Consider the following 17,080-nt stretch of genomic DNA (forward strand, 5'->3'; position numbering starts at 1 on the left):
GGCCTGAGAAACTCCCGGAATCTGAGTGGGGAAACAATGATGCTTTCCGATGAATCAATTCATCTTCAAAAAAGAGAGAGCCCAGGCAATAAATACCCATTATATTCTGCAATTTTCTGGAAAAATTCCACCGTCTTCTTCGTCGATATTTTAAAAACTGAGCAAATTGAGCTCCCACCAGAGGCGCTGCGAACTCACAGCATTTTTGCGCCCAGCGGTCTATCTGGCAACCCGTGAGTCACTCTGTGCAAAAGTGAAGCCGGCGTTGTCGTGGTGTTCCGTTGCCAGAAATACTCTGAATTCTCATCGTAATTCGCCAAGAGCGCACACAAAGTACATCACAAAGTGTTCCCCGTGGATTGAGGCGCGAGAATTGGTATAGTTTGCGCGTGAGGGCATTGTTTGAGTGGGGCTACTGGTGATTTTCTCCGAGAACGCAGCTGGAAGTCAAAATGGCGGATAATGACGACCTTTTGGATTACGAGGATGAGGAGCAGAACGATCCGGTGGTCGCAGAGGCCGCGGAGGCGCCCAAGAAGGATGTGAAGGGCACTTACGTGTCCATCCACAGCTCGGGCTTCCGGGATTTCCTGCTGAAGCCGGAGATTCTGCGTGCGATCGTCGATTGCGGCTTTGAGCATCCGTCTGAAGGTGAGTGCGAGCGGGACGGGCGATAACCTAGAAATCTTGGGGCGCTACATATTTCGCCATGTGATGAAACTTTGATAGGGACAACAGAATCCCCACATGTTTGATTTATCCTTTCTGATGGGTTTTGCACAGAGGAAAAGTGAAGAAGAGGCTTTCCGGAGATCCTTTGTGACGCTGTGTTGTTTCTTTTCGTTGCAGTTCAGCACGAATGCATTCCGCAGGCGGTGCTGGGCATGGACATTCTCTGCCAAGCGAAATCGGGCATGGGGAAGACGGCGGTGTTCGTGTTGGCCACTCTGCAGCAGCTGGAGCCCACGGAGAATCACGTGTACGTCCTCGTGATGTGCCACACGCGTGAGTTGGCGTTCCAGATCAGCAAGGAGTACGAGCGCTTCTCCAAGTACATGCCGGCCGTGAAGGTGGCCGTCTTCTTCGGCGGCTTGCCCATCCAGAAGGACGAGGAGATCCTCAAGAGCACGAATCCGCACATCGTTGTCGGCACGCCGGGGCGCATTCTCGCCCTCATTCGCAGCAAGAAGCTGAATTTGAAGCACCTCAAGCACTTCATCCTCGATGAGTGCGACAAGATGCTCGAGCAACTTGGTGAGTTGGCGATGAAAACAGCCTTTTATCAGTGAGTGTTTGTCTGACCTTTTGCTCTGTTTTCCACACCAGATATGCGTCGAGACGTTCAGGAGATATTCCGCAATACGCCTCATGGGAAGCAAGTGATGATGTTCTCAGCCACGCTCAGCAAAGACATTCGTCCTGTCTGCAAGAAATTCATGCAAGATGTAATTGTTGAACACTTTATTCCGTTTTCTACCACTCTTCCCGCCACAACTCCTCCAGAAGCACGAGTGAAGCCACGCCGGCTGCCCGCTCGACGATGGACGGAGGCGAAGACAAGTTATGGGGTCACTTGAGAGTCGCGCACATCCTGATCGTTGAGCCAAATGGGAATCTTTCTCAAAAAATACTTTTACTCGATAAAATCGCGTCTGGGTTTGGGTCTGATGGAATATCTTCTCCTTCTCTGCACGAGAAACGCCGATGGAGTGTTGCTGTTTGTTGGAATGCTGCTGCAAGAGCTCCTTATAAAAAAAAACACACCAAACTAAAATCAAACACTCTAAAAGATCAAAAACTAAAAGAAAGTGACTTTCACGGGAGATCCTGAGGAGACTTCATGGTTGATCAATCCTGGAAGGGCTGCACACATTGGCTGAGGCATCGCGGAAAGCTCGTAAGAGTCTCTCTCACTCACATTTATGCAGATGAAATGATGATGACTTAAATAATGGGCTTTTAACCACTGGAAGATAATACGAGAATGGATAAAAGGATGGCGTGTGAGGATGCTTTGCTGAGGCCGCGCAAAGACGACAATTTTGGACCCCATAACGTGTTTAGATGAATGCGAGTGGATGTTGAGTAATGAATTAATGGCTTGTTTTCTCCTTATTTTTGTCATTTCAGCCCATGGAAGTGTATGTGGACGATGAGGCGAAGCTGACGCTGCACGGACTGCAGCAGCATTATGTGAAGCTGAAGGAGAATGAGAAGAACAAGAAGCTCTTTGAACTACTGGACGTGCTGGAGTTTAATCAGGTGAAGAGATACTGGAAATTGTGTCAATTTTTCCCCCCACTTTTATCGCGCGGTGGTTTTGTTGTGCCAATTACACTGTGTTTTTCTTTGTCATTGGCATAATAAATAAGAGAAATATGAAGCGCGTGTGTGCAGAGCAAAAAAAAGCCTGACCCATAAATATGTCACACGAAAAGTGAAGTCATCAGCGCGACATGAAAAACTCATCATCCCATTTTCGCACTTCAGGTGGTAATATTTGTGAAGTCTGTGCAGCGCTGCATGGCGTTGGCGCAGTTGCTGACGGAGCAGAACTTCCCGGCCATTGGCATCCATCGTGGGATGGTGCAGGAGGAGCGCTTGTCGCGCTATCAGCAGTTCAAGGACTTCCAGAAGCGCATTCTCGTGGCGACGAATCTGTTTGGACGCGGAATGGACATCGAGCGGGTGAATATTGTCTTCAACTACGACATGCCCGAGGATTCTGACACTTATTTGCACCGCGTGGCGCGAGCCGGTCGCTTCGGTACCAAAGGATTGGCCATCACGTTCGTGTCTGATGAGGCAGACGCGAAGATCCTCAATGAGGTGCAGGATCGATTTGACGTGAATATCACGGAACTTCCGGATGAGATTGATCTCTCCTCATACAGTGAGTGTCTTCTTTGGGGATTTTCTGAATGTTTTTGGATGATTAAACACTCTTTTTTCTCTCCGACCATTTCAGTTGAGGGACGATAGACGTTGCAGAGCGAGTGAGACAGACAGATTACTGCAAACATTTACTTTACAATTAAGTAATTTCATTTAGTGGATAAGCAAGAGGATTTTGATTGATTACATACACTATGATGAAGAGAGAGACGAGAGAGTAGCGCTGAAAATGTGTTTGGCCACATTTCTTAACCGGCAGATAAATATAATTCTCACATTCACGATTTAGTAGACAAACTTCTTTTTTTAATGATATATCAAAATAAATGGATATTTGTGAGGAAAATGGTCAATTTTTCATGTTTCTGCGATTGCTGCGTTCGGCGGGGGCAAAATTTCAAAACATGGAAAGTTTCGCGGAATTGTGAATCCGCGTGTGGCGATGGCAGCGCCTCGCCGTGGCGGGTGTCAGTTGAAGATGTCATGGAAGTGAGGCAGGTCCGAATATTTTGCTGGCGATTTTTCGCGAATTTCAGTGCAAAGTGCTTGATTTGTGAGTGATGTAGTGGTGGCAAGGGTGCCCAATGACTGTGCCCCATTGTGTGGTTGTGCGAAAGGAGCGCCAAGTGCTGTGCGATAGACATTTTTCCATTGCGAGAGAAAATCGCATTTTTTCCCCCAACACGCATTTCGCCCACGGCCGCCGCGCGAGGCGCCAGTGTCGCCAGGGGCTCCTCAAATGAGACTGCAGCCCCAGAATGAGTGGTAAGGCGTCCGTAGGGCTGGGGCTCCTGCTGCTGGCTCTGTGCGGCTCCGCGCACGCCCAGACAGACGCCCCGCGGCCCGCCGCCCCGCCCGGACCGCCGGCCCCGCCGAGCCAGCCCTGCGACCGCACCAGGAGGATCTTCACGGAGGCGCACGGGGAGATCAGCGACGGTCCGTCCGGATTCAACTACACTCAGGTGAGGTCCTTGTCCGCTGCTCCCGGATTTTGTGGCTTTCGCTCGCCGTTGAGCAGCCGCGGGAGCAATATTGCAACCCATTGCGATTCAAGGGATTCAAGTGAGTGCCAAGAGTGGGGCTCTTCTCAGGAGGACAGGGCTGGACAGTCGCCCTCTCAGCTAGGGAAACTCTCTGCATTATAAAGCTAACAAAACATCGCTTTTTTGGGGAGTTTTTGTGCCATTTTTACACTCTCAGTGCGGTCAGTGCTATTAAAAACGCGCTGTTCACTTTTTATTTGGTAAATTTAGCGTTCTGAAACCGTGTCCGGACGGGCAAATTGATCTTGAGCATTCTCCGAATGGCGCACAACCTCAGCGCGGGCATTCTCGAGAATAGAACATCTTTGCATGGGTCCTAAAGCGCGAAACGCAGTAGTAATTCAGGGTCTTCGCGATGTGTTGTGCTTCCGTTACAGCGAATTATCCAATGAAGGCACTCGGCTAAATTGTTTTCTCCATGCGTGCGCGGCCACGAAGGTTTTGCCTGGCACTCTGCGAAAGCGCAAACCTTCGGCTGGCTTTTACCTCACACACAATCCGGCTGGCGAGTGAGCGGGCGAATTAGGGGGCGAGAGGGTGGGGCGCGCACCGTGAATGAGCAGAGCCTCAATATCTGATAATTGACGGCAATATGCGAGCGCGCGAGAGAGATTGTATGGTAAATAGTGTGCTAATTGGCGTGTTTTTTTTTCCATGCTTCTCTTTATTGCACATCTCCCAGGATTCACACTGCGAATGGCTCATCAAGGCGAAAAACGATAGTCAATATATAACGCTAACATTCCGAAGTATGGGAACAGAGTGCTCGTATGACTACATTTTTGTATACGATGGCGACAGCTTCAGATCACCGCTGTTGGGCAGCTTCAGCGGCAAGACGGAGCCTCAGCAGGTCGTCGCGACGTCCGGAAGTGTGAGTGTTTGTTTGGATGGAATTTGTTGGGTTTTCGGGGCGACGAGTGTGATTAATGGGATTTGTGTCTGTATTGCAGATGCTCATTCTTCTGTACAGCGACACAAATTACGTCCTGGATGGCTTTAAGGCTGAGTTTTCGGTGACAAACTGCCCGAACAACTGCACAAAGAGGGGAAAGTGTGTGAATCACAAGTGCATCTGCCATGGCGACTGGATGGGTGAGGATTGCAGTGGCAACGCCTGTCCGGATCGCTGTGGCGAGGATGAGGCGCACGGCGTGTGCTCGGGCGAATGCCGATGCCGCGATGAGTACTCCGGACAGAGTTGCAGTCTGCACAAGAGTCATCCGGTGGGCAATGAGTGGCACTGGCTGTCCAATTCCATCCAGGGATTGTCGCCAAGGGCGGCACACACGGCGGTTTATGTGCCAGAAACGGATTCCCTCTACGTTTTTGGCGGTTACGATCTCAATAACATTCTCAGTTCGCTGCAGGTGAGCAAATTAGACAGAGAATCTTAATTTGTGGGTGAGATAATGGAGATATTTCTCACGGTTCATCACTTTTTTTCTCTCTCTTAATGTGGTGTTTGTCTGGACAGATTTATCGCTTCGAGAAGAGTCGCTGGGAGGATGAATGGGGTGTGAAGCTGAAAAACTCCCACAAGTTCGATAAGACGCACGTGAAGGAGGCACTGGAGACAGACAGCAGTCAGTGGGGATTGAGTGCATCGGCCTCATTCTTCCGCAACACTCTCTCCACGCTGTCCACGTTCAATCAGTTCGCCATGCGCGACATGAAGTCTCAAATGCCCGCCAATCGCTCGGCTGAGGAGTTGATCGATGACATTCTGGGCACTTCGCGGCCCACGGCGAGATATGGACATGCGGCGTGTCGCATGCCGGACGGTTTCTTCATCTACGGCGGCAAGTTGGCCAATGGCAGCTTGTCCGGTGAATTGTGGTTCTACAATGTGTCTCAAGGCGGCGGCGAGTGGCAGCTGAGGGCAAGGAATTCGAGCGTGAAGCCGCCAGCTCTCACGCGTCACACTCTCACTTTAGCCGGTGACTATTTGTACTTGTTCGGCGGCAGTCGAGACAATGGGGAGTTCTCATCACGGTGAGTCACACAGAGAGTGTCGCACCAGCCAGACAACTGGTGGACGGAGTGTCAGGTTGCTTCCTTCAGCAGCCACTATCGTAACTGCACACAGAAAGCGAATGGCGCAGAGCAGATTACGATATCGTGGTTGAGGGAGACGCAGCGAGACGAGAGTTCGACAAACTTTACTGAAATGTGTCTGTGTACTCTTATTTCCAGATTGTTCAAGATAAAGGTGTCTCAGAGTGATGACGAGGAGCAGCAGCAGCAGTTGGAGTTGGATGATCAGTGGCTGGAGGTGTCGCCGCGCGGTGGAAAGGTGCTGGATGTGAGAGTTGTGGCGCACACGACGGTGTATCACAAATCGTCCAACTCTCTGATTGTCTATGGCGGTGTTGTGGCCGGCGTGGCGCGCTTCTCGAAGCTCTCGGACAGGATGTTCGCCTTTCAGCTGGATAAGTTGCACTGGACGGAGATTATGTATCCGCGAACGCCACTGCGGGATGCTTATATTCCGCGCGAGAGAGCTTTTCACACCACAACGATTGTGGGGAATTATCTGATTGTCTTCGGTGGATATTCGCACAGGCACAACAAGGAGGAGATCTGCTATGACAATCAGATGTACTTGTACCATCTGGGATGTCACACGTGGGTGAATCAGGATGTTCTGGGTGTGGGCAAGAGAACGCGATATCCGAAGCAACAGGGTGTGTTTGCCCATGCGGCGTCGCTGAGGAATAAGAACACGCTGCTGATTGTGGGCGGTTATCATGGGAATGTCAATGGAGATCTGCTGGCTTACACGCTGCCGCCGATACTGGTGATGAAGGATGAGGAGACCTTTGAGCCTGAACCACTGTGCTCGAAGCACTCCAGTGTGTCTGAGTGTCTGTCGGATCCTGAGTGTGGCTGGTGTTCAGCTGATGGTGTGTGCTATGGCAGAACTGTTGGGGCGAATTGCACCACTAATCTCCAGACGACCAGATGCCCGGGAATCTGTCCAGCACTGGGCGATTGTCACTCGTGTCTGCTGCACGGAGCCGTTGATACTGTGGACAAGAGTCATCAGACTGTGGCACACAAGCTGGGCCTTGGCCAGTGCTCGTGGTGTGTCCAGAATGCGCGCTGTCACCACAAGGATGACAATTACGGTGTTTGCGGCGAGGACACGCCTTCGCAGTCGCCCGGATGGTGGGGAGAGAAGGGCACGGAGATCTCGTCGGCGGACAAGTGCACGGAATTGGACAGGAGGCCCGGATTGACGTTCATAAAGTATCTCCATCCGGTGAATTGGACGATGCCTGACCAGGTGACGATTGTGAATGCCACAATGGTGGACTTCAATGCGCCCTCGTCAAACACTCACACCGAGCAGTCCTTCCAGGGCGACATGGTGGCGAGATTGGCGGGCTTCATCAGGCCGCCACAATCGTGGGATAAAACAGGTGAAATGCTGAGAGTTTGTGCGAGTTATTCTGAAGCAACTCTGCGCATGTCAACCGGCATTGATGTGAAGCTGGCGGCCAATATCACGTCGGAGGCGACTTACTGCACGAACGCCGATTGGCCGCCGCTGAAGAGCAGCAGAATCATGGTGGACTTCCAGGCGAGGCGCAATGTGGGCCTCGGCAATACTTACCATCATCAGCATCACAGCAAGATGGGTTTGCAGCACAACAGGACGAGTGAGAATCCCAAGGCATTCACCTTTGAGTATCTGGAGCCCTTCACGAATGGCAGCAAGAGTTGTCACATGTACAAGAATTGTCTGCACTGTCTGTCGGACTCGGCGTGTGGCTGGTGTGATCTCACGGATTCCTGCCTGAGGCGCACGGACAATGAGATTCAGCAGTGCAGACGCGATGGCGAGTGGAAGTACTTGACGCTGCAGCCGTCGCACTGCGCCAACTGCTCGAATTACATCTCCTGCGAGCAGTGCGTGGAGTCCGGGCTGTGCGAGTGGTGGGCAGAGGACGCGCGGTGCTCGAGAAGGGGCAGAGCACCGCTGGCTGTGGCGGATGTGGCTCTCTGTCCGGCTCCCTGCTATGCCAGGGAGACGTGCTCGGCGTGCCTGGACGAGAGGGGAAGGTGCGTGTGGTGCGAAGCCACGCAGCAGTGCTTCAGCTTCTCCGTGTACACGAGTGAGTATCAGTTTGGACTGTGCCGCGAGTGGTTGGATCAAACGATGCCGCTGGCGTCGATGCAATTGGACAGCGTGACGTCGGATGAACATGCGCTGATGGTGCAGCAATCGATGCCGACGCAGCAGTGCAAATCCTGTGCCAGATTCTCCAATTGCACCTCGTGCTTGAGATCACTGAGCTGCGGCTGGTGCTTCGATCGGGACAATCCCATCGAGGGCATTTGCATGCAGGGTGATTTCAACAGATCCACGGACAACTGCGCCGCTGCCTTGAACACGACACAGCAGGAGGCGGAGTGGGCTTATGCTCAGTGTCCGGATGTGGATGAGTGTGGCCTGGGACTACATGATTGCCACAAGGAGGCGAAGTGCACGAACACACACGGATCCTACAATTGTCACTGTCGGAGAGGATTTATCGGCGATGGGAGAACATCGTGCGTTCGCACGTGCTTCGAGACGTGCATTCACGGGTGAGTTGTGTCTTATTCTCTCTCTCTTTGTGGTATCAATAATCCTGATCTTTGTGTTTCTTCCGGCAGATACTGCGAAGGAGCGCCGGAGTACAAGTGCGCCTGCAACTTGGGCTGGACAGGGGCGGATTGCAGTATCAATTGCGGCTGCAACAATCACTCGACGTGCATGGAAGCGGTGGGACAGTGTGATGAGTGTCGCAACTGGACTGAGGGTGAATTCTGTGAGAGATGCTCTGCGGGAAGCTACGGAAATGCCACATCAATCGTCGGCTGTCAGCCGTGCAATTGCAATGGACACGGAAATGAGGCGTTGGGTGTGTGTGATGTGCAAACGGGCGAGTGCTTCTGTCAGGACAACACTGAAGGGATTCACTGTGAGATGTGCAATAGGGAGTTCTATGGAGATCCTCGAGATGGTGGTCAGTGCTTCTTCCAGTGCGAAGCACGAGGAATGCTGACACACATTGGACGCCAAGGAATTGGATCGATGCAATCGCACAAGTCCATCTGGACGGGTGGAGCTGAGACGCGGGAGTGTCTGTGGATAATCAAGCCGAGAACTTCGGGTGGAGCACTGCTGAACACCAGTTTGATTCAGTTGCACATCAACAGGGACGATCTGAATGTGTCGTGCGTGGACAATGCGGTGTATGTATACGATGGCTTGCCGGATTTGACGGGGAATACGCAGCAGAGTCAGCTGCTGGCGGTGTTCTGCAATCAGGACAGCACGGCGATGACTGTGGAGGCGCACACTGGTCACTTGACGGTGTACTACAGACAAGGACCTGTTGGGCAGGGCTTCAATGCCATGTACAGCGTTCACAGTTGCGCCTCGGGCACTTGTCAGCCGCCGCACGTGTGCAATGCGCAGGGGAAGTGCGTGTGTCCGGAGGGATTCATGGGTCCGCACTGTCGCATCGAGAGATGCCCGGGAAATTGCAGTGTGGCCATGAATCGTGGCAGTTGCGACATGTCCTATGGACGATGTCTGTGCGCCAAAGGATTCGGCGGTCCGGATTGTTCGGTGAAGCTGACGCACAGAGATGTGGTGATCTCGGAGCTGTTCAATTCGCAGCTGATCAACGAGAGTCTGGAGCACTTGCGGAAGACTCTGCCGCGCTTCGGGCACTCAATGGTGGCGGACAAGAGGGCGTCGTTGTGGATGTTTGGCGGCTATTCACTGTCTCACGGACCGCTGAATGACATCCGGCAGTTTGACACGAAGAACAACACGTGGATGCAAGTGACGGTGGATTCCACGGCGGAGGCGAAGATGCCAGAGGGAAGATACTTCCAGGCGGCTGAGATTGTGTTCTCCAAGCAGGCAATCTTTGTGTATGGCGGCTTGACTGGCCAAGGAAAGGGACACGCCAACAACATTCTGGGTGACTTCTGGCAGTTTTCGCTGCAGAATCAGCGCTGGGATGAGGTGGAGATGGATGAGGTGAAGCCGCCGCCGCTGGCGGGACACACGCTGACGTTCGTCAAGGATGGCGACAGGGAGTGTCTGGTGATAGTTGGTGGGTTCTCGACGGAGCGCGGAATGCAGAACGAAGTGTGGGAGTATGACATCAATGCCAGGAAGTGGGAGAAGCTGGCAGCAACGGGAGCTGGACCGCCAGGCGTGTATGGACACTCGACAATCTTCCACGCCACCACGAAGTCGCTGTACGTGTTTGGCGGCGTGGAGTTTGAGGGCCAGAAGACGGAGATCTCCAACAAGCTATTCGCCTTTCACTACTCCAAGATGCTGTGGAGTGAATTGCCACTGTTCGAGGACATGCTGAGGGGTGTGATTCATGTGCCGCGCGGAAGATTCCTGCACTCAGCCATTGCCACTGAGCGACACATGCTGGTCTTCGGCGGCCAGACGCATCCGTACAACAGTTCAGACGTGATGGCGGCTTATGTGTTCAAGTGCAACTACTGGATCCGGATCACGGAGGAGATTGCGATTGTGGGCAATCTGCCGTCGCCCACGTACGCGCAGGCGATGGCGTATGAGCAGGACAGCGGAGCTCTGTACGTGATTGGCGGCTGGGATGGCAACACGAGGAGTCGCGTGACGAAACTCCAAGTGCCGGGCGACATTTGTGAGTTGTGGAGCAGCACAAAGTACATGTGTCGCATGTTCATGGGCTGCAGCTTCTGTTCGGTGGAGAACACCAATCACTGCTTCTCCAGTGGCGGTTCTGAAGTGTGCACGGGCATGAATTCCAGGACAATCTTCAACTATGGCGCTCTGTGTGATGAACACTTCATGGCGAAGCGCAAGTGCTCCAATTTCACCACTTGTTCATCTTGTCTGGCCATTTGGCCGCCTCATGCCGAACTGGGATCCATTTGTCGGTGGTGTGAGGGATGCGGTGGCGAAGGGAAGTGCATTAAGGCGAATCAGGAGTGTGACAAGGATGACGATGGATGCGGTGTGCCGCCGACGATGGTGGCGAATATCAGTGAATGTCCGAACTTGAGGTGCGAAGCGACGGATTGTGAGAGTTGTCATGCACTCACCGGATGTTCCTGGTCGCAGAATGGCACGGATCCGTGGCAGTGTGTGACGTCGGAAGTGGTGGAGGAGGAAAAGTGGTCAACGAGTGTGGGATCTTGTCTGCCGAGGTGTCACACGCACAAGAACTGCAGCACTTGCTTGGCCGCTCACGCGTCTGAAGGCGGCTGGGAGCATTGTCTGTGGTCCACGCAGCTGAATGAGTGCATTTCGCCGAGTTATCAGCCTCTCTACTGTGCCGGCGGAGTTTGTGGATTGGTGTTGACGCACGAGGATGAGCTGAACTGCCCCGAGCCGTGCAGTTCCTTCACGATGTGCTCCACATGCTTGAGGCACGCTCACTGTGGGTGGTGTGCGCGGGAGGGCGCCGAGGGGGATGGCGTGTGCACGGAGGGCAGCATTGAGAGCCCCACGGAGTATCCAGCCGCTTCCACGTGTGACATCATCTACGCCAGTCGCCACAACATCACCACCGTGGATCCGCAGGATGAGTTCAAGTGGTACTACGTCCAGTGTCCGCCTGAGGATGAGTGCATCAATGGCCATCACACGTGCAGCCCGAAGTCCGAGCAATGCGTGGATCTGGTGGTGGGTTACGAGTGCGTGTGCGCTGTGGGGTATCAGGAGGATCAGGGCGAGTGCATTCCGGTGTGCACGCAGGGCTGCGTGCGTGGCAACTGTCTGGAGCCGAATCTGTGCGAGTGTCACTTTGGCTACGTGGGCGCCAACTGCAGCATCCAGTGCCAATGCAATGGACACTCCAACTGTGGCGGACCGGATCGCCTGGATGAGTGTCTGGAGTGTCACAACAACACAATGGGCGAGCAGTGCGAGAAGTGCCAGAGATTCTTCGTGGGCGATCCGCGGAACAATGGCGAGTGCATTCCGTGCAATGACTTCTGCAATGGCCACTCGGATCTGTGCGTGATGAAGTCCTCTGACGCCCATGTGTTCAATCTCACGCGCAATGAGCTGGAGAAGTACTTGACGGAGGGACCGAGCGTGGACGCCGTTTGTCTGCGCTGTGACAATCGCACGGACGGCGATCGGTGCGAGGGATGCATTCCGGGACACTTCCGCGAGACGGTGAATCACAGAGATGCGTGCAGGCCGTGCGAGTGTCACGGCCATGGCAACACGTGCGATCCCGTGACTGGGGAGAAGTGCAATTGTGGCAACAACACCGAGAGCGACGCCACGTGCTCGGCGTCGGCCAGCAAGAACTCCGCGCAGCAGTGCTGGAGTGTTCAGTGCTCCAAGTGCAAGGAGACGTACAGTGGGAATCCCATCGAGGGACATCAGTGCTACAAGCACATCAATGTGGAGTCAAAGATGTGCTTCGACGCCAAGATCATTGGTGAGTGGTTTGACCGTCAAAATTGTCCTCCTCTTGTGCTGTTGTGACCTTTCTGGCACTGTTTAGCGAGTGTTTAGCGTGATAAAGTTTGTGTTTTATTAGCAGAGCACTGATTAGCATAACTGGAAGCTCTTAAAAGAGTGGATTTTAGAGTGAAGAGAGTCTAATATGGATTGTTGTTTTCCCCCAACAGATGAATGCAAGATCAAACCATCACCGCTGAAGCCTGGCCAGACGGTCTTCTTTGTCATCCAGCCGCGCTTCATGAATGTCGACATTCGGATCATTGTGGACGTGACACAGGGTGAATTGGATCTGTACATGAGTCCACAAGAGGATTCCTTTGTCGTCACAACCAATCAGTCCACGGGATATCATCACATCTCTCTGGATCATCACTATCGCTGGGTGACGGAGATCGATTCGGACATCATCACGCCGCTGGACATCAGTCCGGCGACCAAGTATGACTTCGACAACATGACCATCACGTCTGAGGAGAAGATCTTCTGGACGCCACACATTCATGACTGCAAATCGCTGAGCGGCAGCGGGTTTTACGTGAAGGACAAGCACGCCAAGGATCTCAGCACGTACATCACGCTGAATCAGTGCAACACGCTGCTGAGGGTGTTTGGACTGAGGAATCGCCTGGTGCTGACGCTGCCGCAGAATGCGCACAATCTCAGCGCCACGCGCTTCTTCATGGCGCTGAAGGCCAGCGCCGGACCGGCCGCGAGCTATGGGCTGGTATTCTTCCGGCAGGATCAGCTGCACATCGACCTGTTTGTGTTCTTCTCCGTCTTCTTCTCGTGCTTCTTCCTCTTCCTGGCTGTGAGTACAAGTTGTGGACTTTTCTGGGCATGTTCTGAGGCTCTTTTGCTTTGCAGGTGTGCGTGGTGGCGTGGAAGGCGAAGCAGGCGGCCGACGTGCGCCGCGCACGCCGACGACATGTGGTGGAGATGCTCCACATGGCGAAGCGCCCCTTCGCCACCGTCACGCTCCATGTGGATCCCGACGCGGAGACGCCGATGCAGCACCGGCGCCGCGGGCGGGTGAAGCAGATGATTGCTCATGGGCAGCAGCATGACGTGCGTCCGGTGGCTGTGGAGCCCACGGCGGACGGCGTGGCGGCCGTGGGCACAGTGTTCATTCGTCTTCCCGGCAAGTATCGCAGCCCCGTGGGCTTGGCGCTCGCGTCGGCGCTCATCACGCTGCCCAGGATGTATCCCACGGGCGGCAGGGCGTTCCTCCGACGGCGCGGCTCCAGCCACGGGGCACCACAGCCAGCTCAGCCAGCGCCGGCGCCAATGCAACCGCCCAGAAACAACTAGTATTAATTCCTCGCTGAAACTGCACAGAGAGAGAGAGTAAAAATGAAGAGAGTTTCGGTCGGAAATGATTGCTCAAGACATTTTCTCGCATTGAGAGAAGGGAAGGAGAGAAAAGTAATAGATGTTATACACAGTGTGAATCAATTCCTATTTTAATGGCGCACCAGAGATAAGAAAAAAAAATATCACAAAAGAAATCAAATGTGACAATATTAAGTAGTGAAAGGGAAAATGAAATCCTTCAGAGACAATTTGTAGCACATTTTACCCCCCATTTAAACATATAAATACGTAGTGAAAAAAAGAGAAGAAGAAATAATAATGTCGCAAACTTTGCAGCTTATCTACAACACAAAACACCCAAAACATACACACACTGAGGAAACCACTTGGCGAATAGACAGGAATCTCCCGCGATCTTTTAAGTTGTGGAAAGTAATATTTGTGATCATCTCGTTTTTCCCCGCAATAAGTAATCTCGTAAGTCCTGTAAAGATGTTCCCGACAAGAGTGAAATCCATCCTTATTGATGTGTATAGAGCGTAGAAAAAGAGAGATAAAGAAAGGAGGAGAATTGAGAACCCGTAGTTGTATTCTCGCAGTGTAAATGTTGCCCTGAGTTGTTCAGTATATAGAAAAAGAGAGAGAGAAGCTGAAGAGGAGGATAAATGTATTTGTTTTCGAAAATGTATTAACTATATTGTAAATAATAGGAGATTAAGAGATTGAGACACGTTAAGATTTAGTTGTGGTGTGGAGAAGAAGAAGAAAAGAGAGAAATCAAAGAATAGATAAAAAAAAAAGCGTAAAATTAGATGAGAGAATTTTCTCCTAACTTGTTTGTTGGTTGTGCATTTTTCTCTTTCTTTTTATCTTAAAGAATATTCTTTTTAACAAGAAATTGAGATGATTTCGTGACAATTTTTCTTTTAGGATTCTTTTTAGTCATTATATTCTTTTCTTACCATCCTTGTTTGTATGATAAAAAGAAAATAGTCTATATAAATTCTGTCTAGCTTGTAAGTTTTCCTTTCTCTTTTTTTGTTTGTTCTTCTGACGGGACAAGGACGAGGTTTTTGTGTTTTGATTTCGAGAAAATAAGGCAAAAAAGACAAAATTATTTGTAGCACTTTTAGCGGTTACGAGGTTGGGGATGAAATGAATTTAATTTTTGTAAAATCTATTGAAAAAATGGACTGAGACAAAAAAAGGTTACACTATATTGACTTATATTTAAAATGAAGAGAGAAAGATGAAAAGAGAAACGCGTAATGACGAGAAAAAGTATTTAATTGTATGAGGGTTAATTAAGATTGGAAATATATATCAAATCATTGTAAGCTCGCGTGAGACTTTTCTGCCCCTCCCGGAAGCAATCTAAAATCTACATCGGCACTCCGTAGGCGTCCGGCATGCGCTCGATGGCGTACTTGTGCTGCGCCACGTACATCACCGGCACGCCGGGAATCTTGCGGATGCGATTCCGCAGATCCTTGTCATTCGTCGCCACGATGTAGCACTTGTGCTGCGTCACCCTGTTCACCAGGCAGTCGTCCGCGTAGGTGCCCTTGTGCATGCACGTCAGCCGCTCGAATCGACTGTCCCGGACAATCTGCAGGGCCACCTTGTGCCGATGGCCCATCTTCTCCAGCTCCGCCATCACGCAGTCCGTCACGTACGGGATACACTTGGCCATCAGGCAGTCCATCATGCTCTTGATGATGTCCAGTTTGCTGCGGATGCTGAAGTTGATGAAATTCGTGTCCACGAGGATGTGATACGGCGGCCCCAATTGTGTGTTGTACTGGAAGAAGAGCGCCGAACTGACTTGCGGGGTGTCGTGGATCTTTATCACATGGGGGTCTGCTTTCTTCTTCTTCGGGGGCGCTCTGTCGGCCGCCTTCAGTCGATTGTCGCGTGGCTTGATCATCCTCTTCAGCCCTGCCAGCCGTTGCTTCTGAATCTTCTGTGTTTTCTTCTGCTTTCCCTGCAATTTCAATTCACACACTTCAATTCCCCATCTTGCTTAGCATTTGCCACCCTCCTTACCATATTGTCTAGTCTGTTTTTCTTCCTTTTCCTCCGATTTCTCGAGCAATTTACACTCCTTGAAAATGGTAAACAAATAAATCTAACCTCACATTTTCCCGACATGCACGTTGAGCGACGACAGCTCCATCGGGCGGAGAAATTTGAGTGTAAAAATGGTGGTGTAACGTCTCTGGCTGAACATTTATTTTTGTAAATCACATTCAGAAATTAATTGTGGGCACTTCCAGGTCAATCAGATGCGTGTCATCTATCTTCTCCTCCTCCTGACACGCCATGGAGCTCGTGAGGAGGGCATAGTCCGGCTGCACAGCTTCCTGGTGAATGAGTTTCTGCTGATCGAGGCTCATGATGCAGTTTTCAGTGTCGCTGGCCAGGAATTTCATCTCGTCGAAGGAGGATTCAGAGTTCTCCAGCAAGTTCAGGCACGTCTCGGCATCACTGGTGGGCTGATGGGCTGGAAACGGAGAGAAATTGCTGAGCGTTGTCCACTCGAGAGACAAATTGCTGCGCTCAAGGCACAAATTCTGGTCAAAATTGATGCCCATGAAGAGATTGGGCGACAATCTGTCCGCCGACGGTGGAGAGAGTGGCGCCTCGTCCATCTGGGGCGTGGCGAAGATGTCGCTGACGCCAGCCTCGGCGAGGATGTCAGTGGACGACGTGGGCATGGCCGAGGATTCTGGGAATGAGGGCAGAGGCACTTCGAAGCAGGGACTCTGGACGGTGGTCTTCTCCTGCTTTCGCCACTTGGCTCGACGATTCTGGAACCACACCTGCACCCGCGCCTCCGTGAGGTCGATCAGCCGCGCCAAATCCTCCCTGAAGAAGACGTCCGGATAGTGAGTGCGCTGGAAGGCTCTCTCCAGCTCCTGCAGCTGCAAGGAGTTGAATGTGGTCCTGCAGAGGAAGAGCAGAGTGTCAGAGGAGCTCCTTGGGAATTGATTGGGGCGCTCTTGATACCTGTATCGACGCTGTTTCCTCTTCATTCTCTCGGCCTTCCTAAGGCTTCATGGCGCACAAAGTTGACTTCTTCAACCCCCAAAAATGCACAAATTCTGCGTCACAGACAACAACTTCACGACCTCTTCTCGCCTCTGGACATCTTCCTTGTCTTCCTCAAGGTTTCTTAATATTTCAGGAGGGTTTTCACAAATTTGGGGAATATTTTCAGTAAATTTCCCACCACAATTGATCAGTCACTGAAGACACAAATGCGCAGAAAACCGTTGAACTCTTTTCATTTTCCACGACGAAAAGCCCTAAAAATGCAGTTTTTCCTCCTCTCTTT

At 51.8% G+C, this 17,080-nt stretch overlaps 4 protein-coding genes across 4 annotated transcripts; 2 read left to right on the forward strand and 2 right to left on the reverse strand.

Moving 5' to 3' along the window:
- Nucleotides 1-194: 194 nt before the first annotated feature.
- On the forward strand, nucleotides 195-3,093 carry LOC132263358 (ATP-dependent RNA helicase WM6). The gene is made up of 6 exons (XM_059763081.1): nucleotides 195-651; nucleotides 850-1,254; nucleotides 1,327-1,445; nucleotides 2,131-2,262; nucleotides 2,491-2,893; nucleotides 2,969-3,093. The coding sequence occupies exons 1-6, from the start codon at nucleotides 453-455 to the stop codon at nucleotides 2,980-2,982; spliced, it is 1,272 nt and encodes a 423-aa protein (XP_059619064.1). The 5' UTR covers nucleotides 195-452; the 3' UTR covers nucleotides 2,983-3,093.
- A 560-nt stretch (nucleotides 3,094-3,653) lies between these two features.
- Nucleotides 3,654-14,979, forward strand: LOC132262526 (multiple epidermal growth factor-like domains protein 8). The gene is made up of 8 exons (XM_059761805.1): nucleotides 3,654-3,857; nucleotides 4,621-4,812; nucleotides 4,892-5,308; nucleotides 5,416-5,933; nucleotides 6,135-8,534; nucleotides 8,604-12,406; nucleotides 12,600-13,240; nucleotides 13,297-14,979. Exons 1-8 carry the CDS (start codon nucleotides 3,654-3,656, stop codon nucleotides 13,738-13,740), a joined length of 8,619 nt encoding a protein of 2,872 aa, XP_059617788.1. The 3' UTR covers nucleotides 13,741-14,979.
- LOC132263280 (rRNA-processing protein FCF1 homolog) lies at nucleotides 14,414-15,948 on the reverse strand. Its single transcript, XM_059762956.1, has 2 exons — nucleotides 15,790-15,948; nucleotides 14,414-15,727 (listed from the first exon to the last, which is right to left on the reverse strand). Exons 1-2 carry the CDS (start codon nucleotides 15,892-15,894, stop codon nucleotides 15,125-15,127), a joined length of 708 nt encoding a protein of 235 aa, XP_059618939.1. The 5' UTR covers nucleotides 15,895-15,948; the 3' UTR covers nucleotides 14,414-15,124.
- LOC132263279 (paired box protein Pax-3-B-like) lies at nucleotides 15,920-17,051 on the reverse strand. Its single transcript, XM_059762954.1, has 2 exons — nucleotides 16,753-17,051; nucleotides 15,920-16,689 (listed from the first exon to the last, which is right to left on the reverse strand). The coding sequence occupies exons 1-2, from the start codon at nucleotides 16,776-16,778 to the stop codon at nucleotides 15,993-15,995; spliced, it is 723 nt and encodes a 240-aa protein (XP_059618937.1). The 5' UTR covers nucleotides 16,779-17,051; the 3' UTR covers nucleotides 15,920-15,992.
- Between the last annotated feature and the right edge of the window lie 29 nt (nucleotides 17,052-17,080).

Source organism: Phlebotomus argentipes, unplaced genomic scaffold (genome assembly GCF_947086385.1).
Source record: "Phlebotomus argentipes unplaced genomic scaffold, Phlebotomus argentipes genome assembly contig_15, whole genome shotgun sequence".
Lineage (NCBI taxonomy): Eukaryota > Metazoa > Arthropoda > Insecta > Diptera > Psychodidae > Phlebotomus > Phlebotomus argentipes.

Bases quoted from the DNA above. Each gene is read 5' to 3' on its own strand.
- LOC132263358 (XM_059763081.1), top strand. From the start codon at position 453: ATGGCGGATAATGACGACCTTTTGGATTACGAGGATGAGGAGCAGAAC. The intron at 1,446-2,130 runs GTAATTGTTGAA...TTGTCATTTCAG, and splicing joins GCAAGAAATTCATGCAAGAT to CCCATGGAAGTGTATGTGGA. The intron at 2,263-2,490 runs GTGAAGAGATAC...TTCGCACTTCAG, and splicing joins ACGTGCTGGAGTTTAATCAG to GTGGTAATATTTGTGAAGTC.
- LOC132262526 (XM_059761805.1), top strand. From the start codon at position 3,654: ATGAGTGGTAAGGCGTCCGTAGGGCTGGGGCTCCTGCTGCTGGCTCTG. The intron at 4,813-4,891 runs GTGAGTGTTTGT...TCTGTATTGCAG, and splicing joins TCGTCGCGACGTCCGGAAGT to ATGCTCATTCTTCTGTACAG. The intron at 5,309-5,415 runs GTGAGCAAATTA...TTGTCTGGACAG, and splicing joins ACATTCTCAGTTCGCTGCAG to ATTTATCGCTTCGAGAAGAG.
- LOC132263280 (XM_059762956.1), bottom strand. From the start codon at position 15,894: ATGTCGGGAAAATGTGAGGTTAGATTTATTTGTTTACCATTTTCAAGG. The intron at 15,728-15,789 runs GTAAGGAGGGTG...TTGAAATTGCAG, and splicing joins AAAACAGACTAGACAATATG to GGAAAGCAGAAGAAAACACA.
- LOC132263279 (XM_059762954.1), bottom strand. From the start codon at position 16,778: ATGAAGAGGAAACAGCGTCGATACAG. The intron at 16,690-16,752 runs GTATCAAGAGCG...CTTCCTCTGCAG, and splicing joins AGGAAACAGCGTCGATACAG to GACCACATTCAACTCCTTGC.